Source organism: Equus caballus, chromosome 10 (assembly GCF_041296265.1).
Source record: "Equus caballus isolate H_3958 breed thoroughbred chromosome 10, TB-T2T, whole genome shotgun sequence".
Classification (NCBI taxonomy): Eukaryota; Metazoa; Chordata; class Mammalia; order Perissodactyla; family Equidae; genus Equus; species Equus caballus.
In genome coordinates this window covers 72101782-72126152 of record NC_091693.1, presented here as the reverse complement: position 1 = coordinate 72126152, position 24371 = coordinate 72101782, and the positions used below count along the sequence as shown (strand labels likewise).

General features: G+C 39.2%; 2 protein-coding genes across 5 annotated transcripts in view; one reads left to right on the top strand and one right to left on the bottom strand.

The window, feature by feature from the left end:
- The window catches only part of NT5DC1 (5'-nucleotidase domain containing 1), a 126535-nt gene that overhangs the window by 92225 nt on the left and 9939 nt on the right, over positions 1-24371 (bottom strand). For 2 of the 4 annotated variants that reach the window (XM_070223667.1, XM_023650962.2), the window contains 3 exons: positions 24071-24177; positions 19016-19095; positions 17268-17352 (listed from right to left, as the gene is read on the bottom strand). In XM_070223667.1, the coding sequence (XP_070079768.1) occupies positions 17268-17352; positions 19016-19095; positions 24071-24177 (272 nt within the window). The remainder of the gene's footprint in view (positions 1-17267; positions 17353-19015; positions 19096-24070; positions 24178-24371) is intronic. The other 2 variants (XM_023650963.2, XM_070223668.1) reach the window with 1 other exon arrangement.
- COL10A1 (collagen type X alpha 1 chain) lies at positions 8997-15277 on the top strand. Its single transcript, XM_001504101.5, has 3 exons — positions 8997-9084; positions 9618-9786; positions 13306-15277. Exons 2-3 carry the CDS (start codon positions 9633-9635, stop codon positions 15174-15176), a joined length of 2025 nt encoding a protein of 674 aa, XP_001504151.1. The 5' UTR covers positions 8997-9084; positions 9618-9632; the 3' UTR covers positions 15177-15277.

The following is a 24371-nucleotide window of genomic DNA, read 5'->3' as shown; positions in this document are numbered from 1 at the left end:
TACACTAAAGAGTTGAATGAATTGACATATGAACAAGTAAATGAGGTATGGATGGCTGAGAAAATCTGGAAAATGAAGCACAGGCAGGTCTAAACAGTTATTCATTGCTCTGAAACTGCACAGTTTAGGTTTCTGAGACGTTTAAAGAAATTCCTTTAAATTCCCAAGAGTCTGGGCTCCTCTCCTTTTTCTTTCTCCCTCCATCTCAGCCCCTAGGTACCCACTCCTTTAACTTTAAACCCCCTACCATGGCTACCTTGAGAAACACTGTCCTTGGAAAAATCTAACTCTGAAATTCTAACTTATTTGCCAGTAGCAGAGCTTAAGGTCCAGTCAGTAGAAGAGCAGCCACAGTTCTCATCTTTTGTGAAAATTAGTTTGGGAAGCAGTTGTTGATGCTGGGACCTCTGCAAGAATTCAGAGTTATTTTAAGGTAAGGTAAGACCCAGGCTGAAAAGACCCAGCTCCAAGCCAGCACTGTGCCAAAGGCCCCACTGCTGGGTGCTCACAAGTGTGCGGCAAAATGCCCACACTCAATAAATATTGAAATCTGGTCTCCTAAAGCTCTTAGTGCCTTCATTCAGCAAATATTCATGAGGACCATGCTTTGTACCAGGCACCACCTGTGCAGAGCAGAGTTTCAATGATAAATAATCAACAGTCCTTGAGTTACATTCAAGAACAAGTATGAAGTGTGATGAGAGAATGCCATTTGATGATTTAGAGGACAAATTTCATGCCAGAATCCATGAATTCTGGATTCTAAAGAAGCCAGAACAGAGGCCGAAAGAGGCTGTGTTTGGTATCCGTCTCCTCCAGACTAAGGTAATAAGTAGGAGGTTAGCAGCACCTAACCTAGCAACTGGCACACAGCAGATATCCAAAGTTCAGCAAACATTCAAGAAGTCTGGCACTATAGAGACATCCAAGTATAACGTCAGAGATATTTACTCCGACATCAGCATGGTCATCGTGATCATTCACATTTACTGAGCATTCCCAGGCACTGTTCTACCACCTTACATATATCTTATTCTACCTTCCAAGGTTCCTAACAAATAAAACTAAGAGAAAACAATGTAAGACCATAGCCTGTCTAGATTTCAGCCTTAGTGACATCAGAAGTAGCAAGATTTATTTTAACATAAGTGATTAAAGATAATTGATAGAAGTTTAGCACTAAAAAGGTCATTGGGGGGAAACACCACTATTAATAGTCATTCTGTCTCTATTAAATTTTATTTTCTATTTTCTACATTTTCTCTAAATAGCAATTACCTTTAAAATCTCCAAGCAAGTAAGCAGACTTCAAGGATTTTACCGGTGAGAAAACCAGAGTGCAAGAAGAACAGGTGACCTGCTTGGGGTAACTGATGGGCAAGAGGAAGGAGCCGGAGATGGCAGGAAGAGTAGAACTTTAGCATCAGTCCACAGTTAGGAGTAGAGGTCCGTTGGCCAGATAACAAAGTTGACTGATCAAAGGCTATGTAGACTAAGGCCTAGCATTACTTAAACTGAAAACTCTGGGACATACTTTAATTGCTAATATGAGTAAGTTACACAGTGCATGAGCATCAGTCTCCAAGGTAGGTTTCTTGGTGGTCTGAGTTGCCATCCGCAAACACCGCGCGTCGCTCCCTCCTCTAGGTACCTTCGTACTCTCTTGGTAGGTGGCAACTGTGGAATTGTTCTAAATGTGATAAGGAGGGGGCAAAGAGATTCAAATGAAAAGTGTCACCCTGTGACTTCCCCAATTAACACTTTAACTCTCTAATTTCTCCTTCCAACTTATCAGAGTCTGCATGTGAAAGCTGAACTTGTAAATAGAGTAGGAACGTCTTTGAATGACTGACAACCTGTTGGGTGGCCAAGATCTTTGAAGATCTGAGGTCAAGGAGCCAAGAAGCTCTATATTTTTTTTTAAAGATTTTATTTTTTTTCCTTTTTCTCCCCAAAGCCCCCCAGTACATAGTTGTATATTCTTCATTGTGGCTCCTTCTAGTTGTGGCATGTGGGACGCTGCCTCAGCATGGTTTGATGAGCAGTGCCATGTCCGCGCCCAGGATTCGAACCAACGAAACACTGGGCCGCCTGCAGCGGAGCGTGCAAACTTAACCACTTGGCCACCGGGCCAGCCCCAAGAAGCTCTATATTTTTAACTAAGCAGGTTACTATGGAAAGACGGTGATGTCATTAAGCACCTGAGACACAAAACTGAATTCTTTAAGTAATGTAGCAATTTATGTGTAATAGAAAATAGAATATGAAGCCCTTGTTTAATTTAAACTTTTTAAATGACTCTCAGTTTTTCTTGACCTGACCTTAAGTTTCAGGGGTTTTCATAAACACCTGTTTTTATGCATGAATTTCACCTTTCAAGCCCTTAGCAGGTATCTAACAACTAAACCACACTAGACTATTTACACAAATAGGTCAATTTTAGCTCCTAGGCTCTGTAATAGCACATACAAATGTTCTTTTAAAACTTTTTTCAAGAGGAATGAGGTACAGCTGGGTGGTGGTGGAAGCTGTGGGTCTCCAAGCACCCTAACTAAACTTCTGGGCACTTTTCCTATGTCCACTGCTAAAAGAATGAAGGATTAGAGAAATAGGAAAGTCAGTATCCTGCTTGGGTAAGGAGATGAACACATTAGCTTGGTCGTGGTGTTTTCCCTCAACAGGCTCTCTCGCCAACAATGTTTCACTTCAGAAATTTAACTCAATTAAACATTAGGGAAGAAGACATTCATAACACAGAAGCTAGTTTCCTCATCCGAAGAATGAAATGACTGATCCAGATGACCTTTAATGTCCCAAACAGCTCTGAGTCTATGAAAGGACAGTAATATTCTGAATCAAAAACTTATGTATCTTAAAAGAAAATTTTGCATGTAAAAAAAAAACCCTCATAAGCAAACTAAAAAGAAAAATGACAAAGTGGGAAGAATACGTGCCAACAATATCACAGGAAATAGGTTTATAAGATTAGAACACTTCTAGGAAAAATGGGCTAGAAATATGGTCTTAACTATATGAAAGGCTGCTTAACCACATGCTTAATAAGAAGAATGGAAATTACAACTAGACCAAGATTCCAATTTTCACCTCCAAAATGAGCAAAAATCTAAAAGTTCAACCAAATCTAAACAACATATCCTGTTGATGAGGCTGTGGGGCAACAGGCATTCCCACACATTGCTGATGGAAATGCAAAATGATACAACACCTATGAAGGGGAATTTAATGATACATAACAAAATTAGGTATGCATTTTCCTTCTGACTCATGAATCCCAGTTCTAAGAATCTCTCCCAAAAATATTCAGGCAAAAATATTTATACACACAAACTTATTCACTGTAGAAATATCTGTATTAGTAAAAGAGAGGAAATAACACAAATGTCTATCAATAGGGAAACGGCTGAAAAAACTACAGTACATTCTATACAATAGAGTACCATGCAGCTGTAAAAAGGAAGTGGACCATCTTTACATAATGCTGTGTAACGATCTCAAAGATAAACTGCTACATAAAAAGAGGTGGAAAAACGTATGTCTTTTATGATGCCAATGATTAAAGAAATTGGAAGGGGATACGAATGGATATCTATTTTTAAAAAGAATAGAAGGATAAACCAAAAAAAATTTTTTTTTAAAAAGGCTACTTATGGAAGGAAAGGGAAACACAGGGTGGATAGGTGAGTAATAGAAACCAGACTTCTCTGAATATTCCTTGGTTTGTAAATTTGACTTGGGAAATAAGCAACGTGTACTAGAGTTGGCTTGTACTGGCTCTTGGTAAATGTTCAGAATTTTGCGAGTCCATTGTCTTTACCTTGGTAGCTTGAAATTGGCTACGGTGGGAGTATTTACATCATAGATATTTGCAAACACATTTCTCTACCCTTCAGCCAGTTGTTAAACATTTATCAGCACACCACAGGGAACGTAAATATTTTAGGAAAGTATTAAACAAAATAAAATTTAAAAACAGCATTCCTAAAAATTGAAAGCAAAATGAAACAAATAAACCTAACAGCGAATTGAGTGGGTAGCACTACTACATTGCAATGAGCCGTTTCAAGTGGCTCTAAAGCACGGTAATTTGACTATATAGATCTACTGGTAACAACAAAAGACTGGCAAAAATAATCCGAAACTGTTTTCAGTATTGTGGTGTGAGAGTTGGTATTGTTATCCTGAGAAACTGTGAGTATTATGGAACACAGCAAATGGGTAACAACATAATTAGTGTGGGACTAAGAAGCTACAGATACAAGTCTGAGGTCATTAAGTAAACACCCTGTGGCCCTGGATGTGAACCGGATGTATCAGTATGAAGTTATGATGTCTTTCCTATTTAATTAACATTACCTGAATGAATTTCCTGGCGCTGTCCACTGAAAAAACCTGGAAACAATGACCCAACACCCCCAGGACCCAGACAGCCAGGTTGTGGTCTCTAACTTCTATTTCCCACAAAAGGAACCAAGACTCCCTGATTACAGATCTGGGTAAGGGAAAGTATAAAATACTGGAAGGAAAGAAGATATGAAAGACTACAGGGATCAAGTCAAAAGGACTCAGAGACAACATGAAAAGGTTCCTGCTGACCAAAGACAGGAGAAAACTGTAAGCAATAAGAAGCATAATAACTGTCATGGATTGAAACAAACGCAATATGGTTAAATCCATGAGTTTATGACCCTCAAACACCTCAGGGGATCACCTCTGGAGGATGCCAGGAAACAAGTTCACTGTTTTAAACGTTGGTAAAGGCATTTATCCTGCTTTTTCTATACAAACTGTACTTCAGGGTAACCAAATAGCTGATGAAGGAGTATTTTTCTTTATAGAAGTATTCAAGCTAATAAACAAAGGAGGAATGATAGAATTAGAATATCTAGGCAGGGGCTAAGCCAGAGGCGCAGTGGTTAAGTTCGCACCTTCCACTTCCGCGACCCAGGGTTTGCTGGTTCAGATCCCAGGTGCAGACACGGCACCGCTTGGCAAGCCATGCTGTGGTAGGCGTCCCACATATAAAGTAGAGGAAGACAGGCACAGATGTTAGCTGAGGGCCAGTCTTCCTCAACAAAAAGAGGAGGATTGGCAGCAGTTAGCTCAGGGCTAATCTTCCTCAAAAAAAAAAAAAAAGAATATCTAGGTAATGATCATTACTTAGCAACATCACAAAAAGAGAGACAACCAGCAACGAAGGGCCTCCTGATTGAAATTCACCACACCACTGTCTATACTGTTATTGCTAAAAAATATTTGTGTGTTTCTTTGTGTGTGTGTGTGTGTATCTCAACCATGAATCAGATCAAACCTCTAGATCTAACTACTACCAATTTACAGGAAATATGGGGTACAGGTTTTAAGTGACAACAAAATCCAAACTGCAGAAAACTGTACAGAACAAATGACCCAGTTTTCCAACAAATAAACTGCAAGGGGAAAAAAGGGACATGGATAAGAAACCTACATGAACAGGGACATATCAATTAGGGGCAATTCATGAACCTAATTGGAACAAACAATCAATCAATAAAAATAAATATGACTATGTGCATATTTGTATACATGTATACTATATATGTGTGTGTATATCTATATGTTTGTGTGTAAATATGTCTACTTAGATATATGAATATGTGTGTGTGTATACACCCAATAAGATAACTGGGGAAATTTGAACATGGACTAAAGCATTTGATAATATTAAAAGAAATGGTTAATTTTTTAGGTAGGATGAAAATATTGATTTAAAGAAAAAGGCTGCCTTGTCTTCTGGAGAAATATACTGAAATATTTACAGGTGAATTGGTACAATATATGAGATTTGTTCAAAATACTGGGGGGTGGTAAATGGAAGAAGGATTGAGTGGCAGTGACTTGAGATTAGTTTAAGTTGGGTAGTAGACACCCAGGCAATCATTGTAACTATTCTCCCTACTTCCACAGATAAAACTAAAATTTTCTGTAATAAAGTTAAAAACTCTATGAACAAAAACAACAAAAAATTACATACTTAACATTAACAAGCTGGTAACAGAAGACTGACACCAGACGGAGACATTCCAACTTAAGGGTCCACTCACCATGATCACCTGAGGAGCTGTTTCAAAATACAGTCTCTGAATCACCAATATCTCAACGAACATCAAAGATTCAAGCAATTGTGTCTCATCCCTCAGAACGGTGGGAGCATGGAAAAAAGACTGAGAACCACTGTTTAAACACCATAAGGGTGGGGGCTGTACATTTTTCTCCCAGTTTTTATATCCATGCTTGACACATAAGAGGTACTCAACAAATACTTGGTGAATTAATGAATGATCTCAGGAAATGAAAATGAACAGGTGAGCTTAACAGCAGTTAAACGCTAGATGAGCAAAAAAATCATACATATTTGATATTTAAAAAATCACAGATTACTGAGTTTAAAAAGTGTGGCTTTCTGGCTTAAGTGGAATAGGTTTTCATCTTAAAGCCACAGATTAGTCACTTCAAACAGCTACAAGTAAACTTCCAGAATAAAAATAGTTTTAAATACACAATTGGGTGGGGTGTGGCTAGCAAATATTCTGATTCTACAATCTGTTTTGGACAACACAGTGCTTCTTATGTGACTAACAAAGCAAACAGCAGTCAGATTCTCTGTGCTGAAATAAGTACTCTATTTGCAAAAGGGGTTGAATGTCCAAGGTTTATTCAATAAAGACACCACATTTTCCAAAGTTAAAGAAGAATATAGAATAACAAATACCCACATATATTTACATATCCCAAAAAGAAGGCATACGACCACCTGGTATGGATTTTGTTTCTAGTAAGTATTAAATGGAGCCAAGACCATCGTCTCACCACGGGGAACAGCAAAATACCTCAAGCACAAGAATAATCTAATTTTAAAGCTGGGAAGAACTTAGAGACCTAGTCCAACCTCTTCATTGTGTTGATGAAAAAAAATGCGCCTAGAGAGGTTAAGGAGAAAAGCTCTGAAAATAGCTGGAGTAGCCACAGATGTCTACAGGAGCCACAAACGGTCTACCGACACAGGTGTACAGTATGAAGAGATGAGAATTAATCTTCTGAACTTTCACATGAATGATATCTAACGGTATCAGTCTCAACTGTAAATAAATGTGTGTAACCATATATATGCACAAAAATACTAGAATATGTACTTCTAATATCTCCTTTTAAAACAAATTCTACAGCCTAGCATTCAAGAGCATCCATAATGTTACCTGACCCACTGTTTCAAAGTCTTGTTCAAATGAACCATTAAGTAGATGGAAGGCAGCCATTTCTCTCACTTATCTTTGTGGCCTCTTACAGATGTAGTAGAGCACATATTATAATTACAGAAACTATTCTATAATTTCCCAGTGATGAAAGAATGACAAGAATATAAACTTCCCAATTCTCATGTTAATCTGAACGGATACAAAAGCCATATTTCACCTGTATCTATGAGTGTTATAAAGAGATATATAGGACATTGCAGATTTTTAAGTATGGCAAGTAAAAGCTTTAAAAGTGAGAGCTAAGAGAAAGAGAGGCAGTGAGATGTTACCCATTTACCTTTCTACAAGGTTCTATACAAGGCTTAATTTAAAATACATATACAAAATTGTATGCAGGGGAGGAAGAAGAAAAAAGCTAAAGAACAAACCTTTATTTCATCTACTCATCAAACATTTAATTATTTCAATTACTGATCAATCCTGAATCCATACGACTTTAATTCTGCAGATTAAAAAAATGATATATCTATGCCTGTTAGGGAATTTTTTCCTTCTCACTTACTTCGCTTGTACAACAATTGATTTGATTTAGCTCCAAATTGATGCAACCAAATAAGGTACAAAATTTGGCCTCTCAACTTCCTGTTTTTATTAGATTCTTTGGGATCTTGAAAACGATTCTAAGAATCTCCTAATATTGTCAAAGAGAACACTAACCATTAAAAATGACAATGATAATGTTTACTTTCATCTTTGGGAAAAAAAATGTTTCTAATTGGGCTGATTCAAGATTCTTCAAGGAAATTGCAAGGTAAACCAATGATATTTTTAAAAAGCTGAGAGCAAAGTTTGAAGAATTCTTTTTCTTCTGAAATGAACAAAGCAACCTTATTGAAATAGACATGATATGATATCATCAAGTTAAGGGTTTTTACAATCTCTACTGCAACTCTAAAGTAAAATCCAAAATTAAGCAATAAAACCTGAAGCCTTTTACTGAACATGGTATAGTGTTGTCAATAAAGAATCTAAATCTTTCTGAGTAATTACATTGCTAACTCTACTATCAAATTCATGGACATCTTGCTTCCAAAAAATTTAAAATATTTGATATGCAAAAATTTGAAATGTTTATATTTCAATAATAAAAAATATCATATTTATATAACATTTAAAATTTCTCTTAACTTCTTAGGACTTATACAAAAATCCTGAAATACAAGAGAGTATAACTACTTTTTCACCATTTTGTTTCCCCCAAGCCTAAAAATAAGTAAGAACTAGAGTAAGCTATTTTCATAAAAATTTAGGAACATTAATGAACACATTGACGGCTTTATGTAATAACTGGAGAATTTAGATGATGATTTAAATCCACTCCCCACCAAAGATTTCTTCTCCTAATTTTATATACTACCAAATATTTTCAAACAAATAACACAAGAATGTGCTTTTCAAAAATACAAAGGGGGTATTATCATTCCATCATAAACATTTGAGTAATAAGTTATAAATAAAATCACAGAAAAAGATGGTACCTGGTTATGACTATTAATATATATTTAAGACAAAGAGTTTATTTTTCAATAAGAAAACAAGGAAAAAGCCCAACATGATCTTGTATGCCTGCCCAACAGAACTTTCCACCATAATTAGTGCTTCCCACCTCTGGAGGGAGGGGCTTACATTCAGGGTAACCTCATGTAGTCAGGGGAACACAGTATAAATACTGCAGGACAGCTCTGTGGAAGGCATCTTCTGCACTGCTCACCTGGGCAGGAAGGCTCAGGAAGCTGTGAAGAAACCATCCCCAGGAACTCCTAGCCCCCAGGTAAGTCTATGACTTGACGCTCACTGGTGGACTTCCATGTTCGCTTATTTGGAAACAAGCTTCAATAAATTAACTATTTGCTTTTTGTGATTTAAAACGGTTGCTTTTCACTAATATGCACTCAGCAAGTTAAATTTGTATCAGCCTATATAAAAGATAGTCCTAACAAAAACTATATTTGTGAAAATATGCCCTAATCTGAATTTCACTGTATTTTGAAACTATTGGACATTTCAGTCCATGTCAAAGATTTGAATTATTTAATAGAGACATCCAATTATGGTTTCTGTTTCTTTTTTTAAAATTACTTCATTTTTACTTGCTTACTTTAATGTGGTTTCCAAAAACAACTAAGACATACATTCATGTAACTAAAAAGTTATAGCTGTTATTAATTTCTGGAATATATTAAAAATATAAATGATAAGGTAAAAAAAGTAGATAAATGCATAATGAATTCATCTGTGCAACATCAGACAAATAAAACAGGTCAATAACAAAGCTCTATGAAATGATTCTCTTCTGTTTTTTAGGATCCATCTGAGAACATGCTGCCACAAACAGCCCTTGTGCTGCTACTGACCTTGAACTTGGTTCATGGCGAGTTTTATGCTGAGAGGTATCAAACACCTACAGGCATAAAAGGGCCACCACCCAACATCAAGACCCGGTTCTTCATTCCCTATGCCATAAAGAGTAAAGGTAAACTGAACTGCTTATTCTGCTCTAGTAACTAGTTGGTTGACACTTTCTACAATCTTAATGATCTCTTTAATGAAATGCTTTTAACTGTTTGGTCTTAAATTATTTTAAAATTCCTGAATTAGCCCAAAATTTAACCACCAAATGATTTACGGAAAATGCAGGTCTAGTCAAGAACATTAACATCCTCTACACAACACATATAATATAACATATAATAGAAAAATACACTTGAATGTTAAGAACTTTGATGTGTAGAAATTTTTTCCCTCAAATGATGCTTTCACACATTTCTATAATCTAGAAATATTAATCCGATCAAAATTAATCAAGTTTAAAATGTTTTCACTAAAAATAATTGTGAATTGTGCAAAGAGAGGAGCAGGTTTAGATATCTAACTACTTCCGTATATTTACTTTCACAAACTATTCAGCTAGCCCACATATATATATATATAAAATCGTCCTAATTATCAATAAAATCTGGATGCCTTCCAAAGAAGTTTAATAGGCAAATGAAGTAGTAATTCTCATAGTTTTCATACAGACTTTACTGCCTCGTAGTATGTAAGTTATTTATCCTCTTGCGTTTTAGTTTCCTCATTTGTAAAACAAGGAGCAGCTGTCTCAAAGGAGCGCTAGGAAGCTTACGTGAGCTGGTATCCGTAAAATGCTTAAGCGCTGGCTATTACTACTGCTACTTCTACTTCGCCTCCGACTTCTATCACTTCTGCCTCCATTTCTCCTCCTCCTCCTCCTACTGTAGCAGTACTGGTGACGTACTACTTTTTAACTTTCTTCTTGAATCTGCTCCTCATTTGTTCACCTTTCTCCACGACTGTGAAGGGTACTGAGACAATGTTTGTAAAGTACTAACAGAGCCTCAAAGAAAGGCAACTTTCAGGTTTCATATTCGCTAATTCCATTTAATAGCATCTGACACAAACTGCCTGTTAAACATCTGAATTAAACTGAATGAATAATCTGAACTGACTGCAGGATTCAAGTTTCCTTTCCACAGTATTTTTTCAAATTATTTATTTTTTTCTGTAAATAAAGCTAAGGACAATTGCCATCAACTTGAAAAACTATGCTTTTGGAGACAACTGTTTTGACCAAATTAGATTATAGGATTGTCTTTTTAAGAAGATGAAATCTAAAATATTTCATGAAAGGGAACTTAATGTTTAAAAATAAACGCACAGGTACACAAGAGATATTTTTGACTGTCTCAAAATAGAAATAAAATATGAGAAAGAAAAGTTAGGAAAAAACGAATAAAAGACTACTTTACTTGAAGCAACAAATGCAATTTGAAATGCTATCACAAGCAGCACTGGGTTATACCCTCTATGATCACGAATTCAGAATTTCTGTAGCTTACCAAGATCATAAGAACAGTTATGAACTAAAAAGAAAATGCAGCACTTTTAGAAGGTGAAAAACTTTTCCATCTTCCCACCTTAATGTACTGCATCATCTCAGTTATTTTTACAAAATAAATAAAAACATATATCTTGTTAACAAATGAAAAGTTTGGAAGCTGTATTTTAACTATCAAATCCACCTTAGTCTCTAGTTGATAATACAAGGTGGAAACTCAAATACATTATTATCCACTGGCAGTCAAACGAAGACAAAACCCCACAATTTATACAAGTAAAACACTGAGCTGATAATAGAAATACAAAGAGGTCCTATGTAATTCCTACATATATCTGTTCAATACAGGCTAAAAAAGAGCTCAGCCAAAATACACTAAATTATCCTGCAAAGCATTCCACTGCTGGTGGGCATGAGAGTGCCATATTCTGATACAACCAACCGTTATTTCAGTTTGTGGGCATTTAAGAAACTTCTCTAGGACCTGGCCTGGTGGCACAGAGGTTAAGTTCACGTGTTCTGCTTCGGTGACCCGGGGTTTGCCGGTTCAGATCCAGGGTATGGACCTACGCACTACTTGCTAAGCCATGCTGTGGGAGACATCCCACGTATAAAGTAGAGGAAGATGGGCATGGATGTTAGCTCAGGGACAGGGCTCCTCAGCAAAAAAGAGGAGGATTGGCAGCAGATGTTAGCTCAGAGCTAATCTTCCCCCCAAAAACAAACAAAAAAAGAAACTTCTCTACTGGGTAATCCTTTTTCCTTGAAGATGGTGCCACCCTATCAAGCTACAAACAGGGGCTGTCCCCCAAGGATACAACAGAAGTCACATTCTTTCTTCCACTGAGAGGTGGAGGACCCATTAGGGCAACATTCTAAGTGACAGAGATCACTCGGTTGTTGGAGTTCTAGTCTCAAATGGTGCTCGATGCAGTTATTTTCAATAAGACTGTTTCCCCTACTTTAATAGTTAAACAGATTTCCAACCAGACTAAGACAATTATTTTTAGTATGGACATGATCTTTATAATAAGATTCTGAAGTGAATCCCAATTTAATAGTTTGCATTTTTAAAAATGTGCTAGTTTACTCCAAACCGTTAAGAAATCCTTTATTTATCCATCTGTTCTATTTGTAATGTATCAATACCCATTTATTCATACAGGTATATACGTACACTAAAGCCAACCAACAAGATATGTGTTAATATACAGAAATCTTTTCCACAAATTAATTTTTCTCACAGTCTTTTTCTTGATGTCATTTTCTGAAAATCCCTGGGTAAATAAAAGTCCACTCTTGTTTTATTCTCTGTAACTGAAGCTCTTACGGGATGCATCCTATGCTTTCCCACACTTGCGGCCCAACAGCACTTTTCAGGTCAGAGGCAGTGAGTAAGTGGTTTTGGAGTTTATTATATTAGTAGAAGTATTTAGCTCAAATGAATCTAGAGAGCTATGAAATCAACAATTTATTTGCATTAATCAAAGAATACTTTAGATAAGCACTTTAATACTATCTCACACATTAGGTCTAATTCTCTAATTCTTTGTTTCAATTTTAAGTCAATTATGGAGAACGTAAGAGCTCACAGTATGCACTAAGATTTAAAAAAAAAAAATCAACCTAAATCTAAACTGTGTTTAGCAGAGCCACGGCTGATATAAATTATAATTAACTGTATTTCTCATTTATGCCTTATAGGATAGCTTTTGTAAGGGAAAACTGTTACAGTTCTCAAACATTTTCCCATTTATTCTGTACTTGTCTTTTTCTTCCTTTTCTGTCAAATGCCTTTTTTTAAAGTTTCCTTTCTAGGTAGATGATTTTCCCAAAATAAATGTGATAAACTTACCCCCACTGCACTCTTATTCTAGATGAATTCTTCAATCCCAACTTATTTTCATGGATCATTAAGATGTGATGAAAGTACTATGTTACCCATGGTCTTGTGAAACCATCTTCTCTAGCAGTATTTTTTAAAACAATATAAAATGTATTGTCTGAAACCATTTAAGACTGGTCTGCCAAAATGGATTGATTGACACTGCAATGTTCCATCCCAATTCATATTTTAAGAAGCAATAATTATCCTTGATATTATTAACCATCCCCTTCTCTGGGCATGTCTTTTAGGTGTATCAGTGAGAGGAGAACAAGGTGTTCCTGGTCCACCAGGCCCCAGTGGACCTCGAGGGCACCCAGGACCATCTGGACCACCAGGAAAACCAGGTTATGGAAGCCCTGGACCCCAAGGAGAGCCAGGGTTGCCAGGACCACCAGGACCATCAGCCACTGGGAAGCCAGGTGTGCCAGGACTCCCAGGAAAACAAGGGGAGAGAGGACCATATGGACCAAAAGGAGACATTGGACCAGCTGGTTTACCAGGACCACGGGGCCCACCCGGGCCACCTGGAATCCCCGGCCCGGCTGGAATTTCTGTTCCAGGAAAACCTGGACAACAGGGACCTACAGGAGCCCCAGGACCCAGAGGCCTTCCTGGAGAAAAGGGTGCACCAGGTGTCCCTGGTATGAACGGACAGAAAGGGGAAACGGGATATGGTGCTCCTGGTCGCCCAGGTGAGAGAGGCCTTCCAGGCCCACAGGGTCCCATGGGACCACCCGGCTCTCCTGGAGTGGGAAAAAGAGGTGAAAATGGGTTTCCAGGACAGCCAGGCACCAAAGGTGATCAGGGCATTCCGGGAGAAAGGGGACCAATTGGCCCACCAGGTCCCCAAGGTCCTCCTGGGGAACAAGGACCAGAAGGCATTGGAAAGCCAGGCGCCCCTGGAGCTCCAGGCCAGGCAGGGATTCCAGGAACAAAAGGACACCCTGGGGCTCCAGGAATAGCTGGGCCACCAGGGGCTCCTGGCTTTGGGAAACCAGGCTTGCCAGGCCTGAAGGGGCAAAGAGGACCTATTGGCCTTCCAGGAAGTCCAGGTGCCAAAGGGGAGCAAGGCCCAGCAGGTCATCCTGGGGAGCCAGGTCTGACTGGACCCCCTGGAAATATGGGACCCCAAGGACCAAAAGGCATCCCAGGCAACCATGGGATCCCAGGCCCTAAAGGTGAGACAGGGCCAGTGGGGCCTGCAGGACAGCCTGGGGCTAAGGGAGAAAGGGGTTTCTCTGGGTTAGATGGAAAACCAGGGTACCCAGGAGAACCAGGTCTCAATGGTCCTAAGGGTAACCCAGGGTTGCCAGGCCCAAAAGGTGAGCCTGGAATTGGAGGACCTCCTGGTCTCCCAGGCCCTGTGGGCCCAGTAGGAGCTAAGGGAGTGCCTGGAAACAATGGTGAGGCTGGTCCAAGAGGTGCCCCTGGAATACCAGGTACCAGAGGTCCCATTGGGCCACCAGGCATTCCAGGATTCCCTGGACCTAAAGGTGATCGAGGAACTCCAGGTCTTCCTGGTCCAGCTGGCATAGCAACTAAGGGACTCAATGGACCCACTGGGCCACCAGGGCCTCCAGGTCCAAAAGGCCATGCTGGAGAACCTGGCCTCCCAGGTCCCCCAGGCCCCCCAGGCCCCCCAGGCCAAGCAGTTGTGCCTGAGGGCTTTATAAAGGCAGGCCAAAGGCCTCTTGTTAGTGCCAACCAGGGTGTAACAGGAATGCCTGTGTCTGCTTTCACTGTTATTCTCTCCAAAGCTTACCCAGCAATAGGTGCTCCTATCCCCTTTGATAAGATTGTGTATAACAGGCAACAGCATTACGACCCAAGAACTGGAATCTTTACCTGCAGGATACCAGGAATATACTATTTCTCCTACCACGTGCATGCGAAAGGGACCCATGTTTGGGTGGGCCTGTATAAGAACGGCACCCCAGTAATGTACACCTATGATGAATATATCAAAGGCTACCTGGATCAGGCTTCAGGGAGTGCCGTCCTCGATCTCACAGAAAATGACCAGGTGTGGCTCCAGCTGCCCAATGCCGAGTCGAATGGCCTGTACTCCTCAGAGTACGTCCACTCCTCTTTCTCAGGATTCTTAGTGGCTCCCATGTGAGCCCGTTCCCACTGAGCTAATACAAATCTGCTCGAAAAGGCGCTTCCCAACCCACCCCGCCCCACAAAACGCATATGGAGGTAGGCTGAAAAAAAAGCGACTCATTTTAATTCTCCAAAATACAGATGTGAGCTTTCAGACCAACACAATTCCCCCTGAAAAAGTGAACAGCAATGTTAATTAAACAATACATGAAGATCCTCTCGATTTCTAGTCAGTAATCCTAGGACCCCTGAAAGTTTTCCGTGAACTTCTTCAGTATTTAAGTTTCACTATAAAAGTCCTGTTAGGCTAAAAAATAAAATGATCGGAAAAAAATTTGAAATATGACACTAAATTAGATTTCAGAAACTCAGCATTTCCTTGTAAAATAAGCCTGTTTTTAACCATTAACAGGAGACCTTCCAGGGAACATTCAGGAGGAATCATGTCTTTAGAGGACTTAAATACTTGAATATTGAAATTTAAAAGATACTGTATACCCTATGATATTTCTGATGGTGCATTACTCACAGGTTTACATGGCTCCCTTCATCAAGATCTATTCAAATATATAGGTGCAGACTGACTTTTTTCTAGCTCTTACAAAAAAACAAAATATGTTAAAATTAATCTGAAATGCAAAGTGCTTTAGTCGTGAACTTTTTCAAACTTTCCTGTGATTGCAGAAAAGTTTTCTATATACCCTTCACAACTTGGAAATAGACGTCTGACCTATTTTACTGATTTAACACAAGTACGATTACTTTGATTTAATTCCTTATTGAGTCTTATGTCATGTGACTTTGTGGGTTTACAGAATATTTGGGTATTTACCTTGTGCACCTCATTCCAGTGAATCATAACTAATGTCAAGGGTTTCAAAATCTGACTAGAAATGAAAAGACATTATTTATTTATGCTCTGTACTGTATTTTTATGTTGCTGTTTCAAACTTATAAGCTGTGCCTCATTTATTAATGCACGAAATGTGTTACCTACTCCTTATTTACAATGCAATAAAATAACATCAATAGATTTTTATGTTGAATTTATTTCACGGCAGCAATTTGCTATTCTCAACCATTCTTTTAAGGCTTTTCATTTTATAGGCTTCTTATAAGGCTTTTCAAGTTAATAAAGAGTAAAACAATAAAGTGGTGGGTGGGTTTCACAGTTATCATGGAGACACCCTTCTATTGGAGATGGGCATTCCTGCACACCCCAGCACTCAGTGTGGACCGTGAAAAGGCACCCAAAAAACCACACACCAGCTAATAGCCAGGGTGAAGGGTTGGTGACTGAGTATACAAAAGCGAGACACCCAAAAGCAGTAATTTTCTTCTGGGAAGGAAAGACGCAGGTGGCAGAGAAATATGTAATTTCAACAAATATTCTTCAGTTACTATTTATTGCCTTGACACGTTTTTAGTCATAATATTTAGGATTATTTTGATGGCTTAAATTACATTAAAAGGAAGGCAAGCAATTTTTATGTCAATCAAAAGGCAACATTTTTCTAAGCTGAAAACTACTGCTCCTGAGTATCCATCAGCCTACTGGTTGAATGAGGACAGCCTGGTTCAAGTCACTGGGGTGACATACTATAAAGCCATCTCTTTATTCCTTCCAGCTAACCACCATGTGACCCAGCAAACCTATGTATGGAACCATGAAACGCCAGGCTCAGGTTGGCGAGATCTCTGCCCCCATTCTGAGTCAGCCAGTCCTGTTTTTATGCAAGAACAATGGAATTTTCACTTTCCCCACCTATCTATAACTACTACACTAATGGTTACAGGTGTCACCAACCCTCATTCCCAAGCCAGGAAACAGCACAGCTGGAACTTCAATTGTGGGGGACCAACAGAACAACCCTATTGGCAGGCATGTAAAAGACAACGCAGCTCAGAATATTGGAATTTATGGCCACGAAACAGACACGAATAAAAGAACCTATTAAAATTAAGCAGTACCAACTTTATAGCAAAATTTAAGATCAAAGTAAATCCTAATTAAGAAACATAGCAAAATAGGTAACTTCTAAGTAATTTACTAGACACACAGCATTTAACAAACATCTCTTAGAAAGTCTCTGTTCACATTACTCACCCTTAAAAGCTGACACTTTATAATTGTGTTGTATAGCAGCAACTACATCCTTCCAAAAATCAAATGTTTTTTGACCATTGTTCTGCTAAAAAAAAAAAATTTCCAAATGTAACACACGCAGTAATTCTGTTCCTAAGCACAGCAGAAAATACCTGGCAAATAATGATGATATTACTGTATTGTAAAATAGGGACTGGTGTTTTAGAAAAGACAGTAGACTAATCAACTTCTCAGTCTTCTAAATGTGATTTTAAAAGAGAAATCTTCCATGAAAATCACTGGTACAGAGATGTATATATGAGACTAAATATTAATATAGCTCATATAGCCCAAACAAAATAAAAATTTCCACTCATTATAAAGTCTAAACATTACAGAATATTTTAAACACATGACTAAGTTTACAGTGTTAGAGCTTCTGCGATGTCAGAATGTGTTACCTCCTGTACTATGGCCTCATTGGGGTTAAGAAGCCTGAAGCCTTAAAGCCCCCAAAGCTGATTACTTTAGAATTCACCGCACGTTTACCTGGATTTCAATAAAAAAGAGCAGCAAGTGTCTAAAGGAGAGATGAATGAGGTTCCAAATCCAAAATGTAAATCATTTTTATTGACATATATTTTTTAACCAGAAAGCAAATAAACATTACACTAAAACACACAACCCTACAACCCTTTGCTTCCTTGGAAACATTAACCAGTGTCTATCTAAACAAACACCAACTTCTAGGTATCTGTATCCAATGACACAAACTCTGAAATATTTAAAGACTGATACATTTGCGTGTAGTCACCATGAAATGAGAAACTGACTTCATCGCATGTTAAGAACAACTTCCATAAACATACCAGAACTATTGCTCAACAGAAACTTTCACAAACACATGACTGTTAATTCTGATTCAAAAATAAACCATTACCTATGTTCCATTGTAAACACAATCATTGTAATTTTAAGACAACATATGCAAAAATGAAAGCGATTCTGAAATGAAACTGGTTTATGTTCACAGGTCTTAAGTTTTCAGTATAAACTGATATAACCAGAGATCCTTTTAGTCTTGATACACACACAGCACAAAGAAAAAGTTATATGTATTAAATTATGCTCAAAATGGTGAATAAAAGTTTCATCTCAGTTTTCTGCTTTTACATTATTTAGAATGCTTAAAGACACCAGGAATTTTCCTAATTACCTTCACTTTTTTTTATTCTGCTAATGAAACCAAAGAAAATGTTTTTTTTGAGGAAGATTGGCCCTGAGCTAAGATCTGTTGCCAATCTTCCTCTTTTCTTTTCCTCCCCAAAGCCCCAGTACATTGTTATATATGCTAGTTCTAAGTGCTTCTACGTGGGATGCTGTCACAGCATGGCCCGAGAACTGGTGTGCAGATCCATGCCCAGGATCCAAATCGGTGAACCCTGGGCCGCCAAAGCAGAGCACACAAACTCAATCACTACACCACCAGGTCGGCCCTGCCAAAAATATTTTTTCCAAATGCAACTCCATATTTTCTTTTTCTAGACTTTTGCACCCCCTGTTGGAGAACAGGTTTACTGTGCTTGGGGGAAAAAATGGTCACTGCTATTTAACTTTCCAAAAATATTTTGACCCAATTCTCTACATTTTTCTTCCTGTCACCTCTGAAACAACAAAGAAGAAATAGAGTAAAATCTCAATTCAAAAGAAATCCTCTGATTTGTGATTAAACACATATCTTAGTTTCTAAAAAATGAGTCCCCACTTACCTTTGTTAAAGAGTCCACCACTCTGGCACATAGAAGAGCTCCTGGCAAGTCAAAGTAGTTATCGTAAAAATAATATTTTCCTAAAAAAGAAGAAAATTTGAAACTGAAAACAATTAATGCCTCATTTATGTGATATATACAGAATCTTGGCTGAAGAGAGGCTAGATTTTGGTTTAGTTACTTAAAGAAGTCTCTATTTCAACTCAAAATGGCTCTATTACAGGCTACCATTGTCTTTTAAAGAAGGTTTAAGTTACAAGGGTACTACAAGAAAGTGAAAACATGACACCCCTAAGTTAAGCATTTATGTAAAAATATTTTTTTTAAATGTAGAAACTAAAAGCGGCTTATACCCCAAATATAAAATGGATTTCAAAAAAGCCACAATTTATGTTACTAATGTCACTGAATTTGAAAACAATCAACCTAACACCGAGTAGCATGAAGCGTTCCACACAATAGTGCTTTCTCCTATCCATGCAGGTTGGTCCACGAGGAGTATTGCATTCAATTTTTATGCAATTTCAGACAAATTTCAGTACGATGTGAGAACTACCAGGGAGATGAGAGGAATAAAAAAACCACACTATGTGAGGACACGCTGTGCTTATCTTAGAGAAACTCAGGAGCACAGGACAGGTACACTCCAGGATCTCGGGGGGAAGGGATTTGACTTATCCTGATGGCCCTAGGGTAGAATTAAACTAGAGCCCTCCTGTGAATCTTCTGTGCCTGGGCAGACACTTTCGATGGCCCACGTCACATCTCCTTGAACCACATCTCATTCCAGCCACCGCTGTGCTGAACAGCATCATCCCACCTCAAGCACAACTGTGCCACTCGCTCTCTCTGGAAGCCTCTGGAGCCCATGAGGCCCACGTGGCAACTTCAACCAACAGGATCAGAAGCCAGTGAACGAATGCCCCAGCCTCCTGTCCCCTGGAATGATGACTCTGGGAGGTATTCCCTGCTCTTCTCCTCAGAAGTCCCAGTGGAATCCCGCCCCCACTGTTCCTTCCTTCCACGTCACTCTCTCTACCACCTCACCCTCGCTTACTGGGATCAGGAGCAGCCACTCTGCTCCGGAGGAAACACAACCTCATAGAGTCTTCTAGAGAACTCAGTACAAAGAGGAATCAAACAGAACCAATACTGAGCCAGACTTTAGTTTAATACAAAAATACATTTCAAATAGTCATAATTCCTCTTGCACACAGTATTACCCTGCCTGATTTTGAGTTCTCCTGCCTTCCATTTGTAAGCTGTGTATGAGGTCATGGAACACAGCTGTCTGTTCCCTCCACAAAGCACAACATCCAGCATACTATAGGCACTCAATGAATGTTTGTTGAATGAATGAGTGATCTAGTAACAGAATGGATTTATTTTGGAATGAAGGAGTGTCACAGACAAATTAGGAGAATTCTCTGCAGGGGCCAAATGTCCATCCCTTTAAATGTCATTTAATGTCCCTCTTCTTCATGTCAAACTATTATGAACGTATAAAAAGTAAAGTCAAAGTTCTCCATCTGTTAATTCACAAAATGCTACATGGCTTTGTGTGTCCTTTTCCTCGGTTAAAAATATTTTGGTTGGCATAGTCTTCCTGTTTTTCACAGCTGAAATTGTTGGGGGAACATATCAGACTATTTTTCATCCCTTAGAAAGGTTAGGATGGCTTGTCATTGTGAGGAACAAGGATGTGGAGGAAAAGGGAGGGGACATCCCACGTACACTTCTGCCCACGCTCTGCTGGGCTCTAAGACCATACAATGCTCCAGGGCTCCCAGGACAGGGGGCACAGCTTCCCAAGGTTCATTAACATGAACTCTATCTTATCTCTTGGTCTGTGACACCAGTGACCTGCCTGAACCTGATGACCAGCCCTCCTGGGTGCTGCGGGAGGAGATCTCTCTTCATTGCCAGTTATATACCCCTGCTTTTTCCCTCCTCTTTCTCTCTGTTTTGGGGCATTAACAGATGAAACTCAGTTTAAGACTTGAAATATTGATTATGAAACTTGGTTGGGGTCTAATCAAATAACTCAGGGGTTTAATGAAAAGGGCTCATTGACTCCCACCCACAAGGCGAGCGGTTGATGTAACCTGACCATCAAACATGGGCTGAATGACCTCTGTGTGGACACAATGAGGCTTACTCAGCCTTGATCTGTTAACTGGGCCAGGCTGCTCTCAATGCCTCTCCCAACACCAAAACTCCGAGACTGGACCGCATGAAAGCTTCGACCCTCCACCTCCATTGAGAGCAGACAGTTCACTGGGAATGAAGTGACGAGTGAGCTCAGTTCAATAAAACAAACCTCTGAATTAAGATCAAGTCCTATAGTCATTAAGCTTTGCACACAGAAAACCTGTCCTCTGGGGCCGGCCTGGTGGCACAGCGGTTAAGTGCGCACGTTCCACTTCTCAGCGGCTGGGGTTCCACCGGTTAAGATACCGGGTGTGGATGTGGCACCGCTTGGCAATAGCCATGCTGTGGTAGGCATCCCATGTATAAAGTGGAGGAAGATGGGCATGGATGTTAGCTCAGGGCCAGTCTTCCTCAGCAAAAAGAGGAGGACTAGCGGTAGTTAGCTCAGGGTTACTCTTCTTCAAAAAAAAAAAAAAAAAAACCTGTCCTCAAGAACCCACTGTCAACACCACTCCCTTTGCAAACCACGTGAATGACTGAGGGGAAGAGAATAAACTACGTTAGCATAGGTTCTTGCTTCTCCTGCAGATGAGTGATATTATCTCCACTTAAAGATGAGGAAAGTGATGCTAAGAGTGGCTTAGTAACTGACCAGTTCACTTTATCCAGCAAGTAACAGAGTCAATATGATCCAGGACTGTCTGGCTGCAAGCCCCTTGTAATTTCCACTATACCAAACTGTTTCTGCATGATCTACCAGTTTGGGGAGAAAAAGATCAAAAGGACTTGCTTTCTGGAAGTCTGTTGCTAAGGAAAACCATACTTGTGCCAGGTCAATAACCTGAAAAAAGGGATTATCAAATAAACTGTCATTAAAATGTCTATATCCATCAATGCTTTAAACGCCCTAAATGTACTAGTAGGGAATGCCCATTGCAACTCTCTACTTAACTGAAGAATGAATACATTCAGTGTAGAAGGAAACAGCATATAAAGAATCAACTGGAATTCCTGAAAATACAGGATTTATTTGGCCATAATGATCAAAATTTTAAACCTGCATATCCTGAGAACAACTGTACTTCTAGGAGTTTACCCTGGATATATGCACAAAAGCGCAAAATATGCATGTATGAGAACATCAACGCAGGCCTGTTTGTAACAACCAAACACCAGACACAATGTAAATGTCCACCGTGAGGGGACTCATGACATAAATCATGATATGGAACTGGACGGCAGAGCACTCCAACATTCACAAGAATGAGGTACATCTGTCTGTGCTAATGTGACAGGATGTCTAAGATGTAAAGTAAAAAGCGCTCAGTACAGAGAAAGTCTGATCCCTTTTGTAGACTTAGAAAATAAGCTTTGGGGAAAGGATATTCTGGGGGACGGGGGTTGGAGATAATTACTCCTCATTTTATTCCTTTCTATAATACTTAAATTTCCTAGCCATATGCTCACACTGTTTTTTTAATGTGGACAAAGTTTTACCGGAATCACAGGCCAATTTTTTTCTTCTTTTACACATCTCTATATTAAAAAAATAAGTAGTAGTATATTTTAAAGGCATGAGCTTTCCCTTACTATTTTGCAGAAACAGGCCTCTATTATGTGTCACAGTCTGACCACTGGGCACCTGGAAGGGAAACACTTCCCTAACCAATCCAGTGAGCAGTCAATAAACTCCAAGACCATCCTCAGAGCGCTCCCCGGTAAATTAAGCACCAGAGGGAAGCTGCTGATTCCAGGAGACAGCGCTCTCTAGTGGTGGAGAAGTGAGTAAACAGATGGGTCATATTGGGTGATTGCTCCTTTCACAGCTGCGAAATACTTTACTTCCTTAAAATACTCTGATTTCTGAACGGATGTCAGAGTGAAACACTTAGTTGCGTGTCTAGCTTTTCCGAGAAGGAAGAGCTTCTGTACAGGTGCCTACATCTGGAGAGACGGCAGTTCCCTTTCATCCCTTGAGTCAAAGGCTACCCACCCATTTAACTTCCACTACTATTTTGACTTGAGACGTGTGAAAGCATTCTAGATCTAACCCCAAAGCAAAATCTCAGTTTTGCCTATCAACTTATTTCATAAGAGCACTCATACTTCCTGACATGTTCGTCTCACTACAAAACAACAAATTCTCAAAAGACAGCAAATGTAACAAGCAACAACACAACAGCAACAAGGAATAACTCCAGCTATTTTCAGGTTATGACATTTTCTAAAGGAGAACAGGCGCATTTCAAAACTGTGGTGTGGGAGAAAATGGCAAAAAAAAAAAATCAGAACAAATGAAAAACACAATTATGACTTTCAATAAGGCCAGTTTACAATAACGTCTTAATCATTCCTTATTAATTTCTGCACATCTATGTCTATAAATAATTTTTGAGAAATCTTTTCATGTTTACCCATGGTGAAGCTCTTTAAAGACAGTGAGAATAAAATGTATAAAATCATTTAAAATAAAGGCAAGGAAAAGACAAAGGCAGAAGATACTAGAACTGGCAATAAAAAAGTGAATTCTAGAAAAAAAGGCAAAAGATATTAGAATTGGCAGTAAAAAAGAATTCCTGAAAACAGGAAAGGTGCGGCATCTGAATGTGGGGAGAAATTGGGGATGGAGAAATAAAACTAAGGATGCAACATTTAACAACTTGATAAAAATATAGATGACTAAGGAATGTATTATTCCTAAGTGCTAGTCTTCTTTACTCCAGGACAAGGGCAAGTAAATAAAACAGAAGCAAGTGTCAAAAAGGAACCATACACATGTGAAAAAAATGCATCCTATTCCTATAAAACCACAGCTGCTGCCTTATGCATCTGCTCAGCAGGAGGGGCGTCTTCACGTCCTCGTGTTGCAGGTTCCGGTTCCAAAACAAGAGGAGAGAGTCATACCTGATCGGGATGCCATTCCGGTGTCCGATATGAAGTGCTTCCACTCCTTCCTGCCATACTGCTCTGCCAGCACCTCGGGTGCCATCATCTTGGTCCCGTGGCTGGCCCTGGTTGCGGGGATGAGGTACACTGCTCATCAGTGGTTCCCCTGAACATTCCTGCCTCCAGCCTTGCTCTTGTTGACCCCCCTAAAACTAAAAAGGTTCCTTCTTTTTTTTCTTCTTTTTTCAACTGGATGACTTTTTCATTTAGGATGCTAGAAGGCACTCCCCGTGACAGCTCTAGTTCTTCCTCCGCCTCA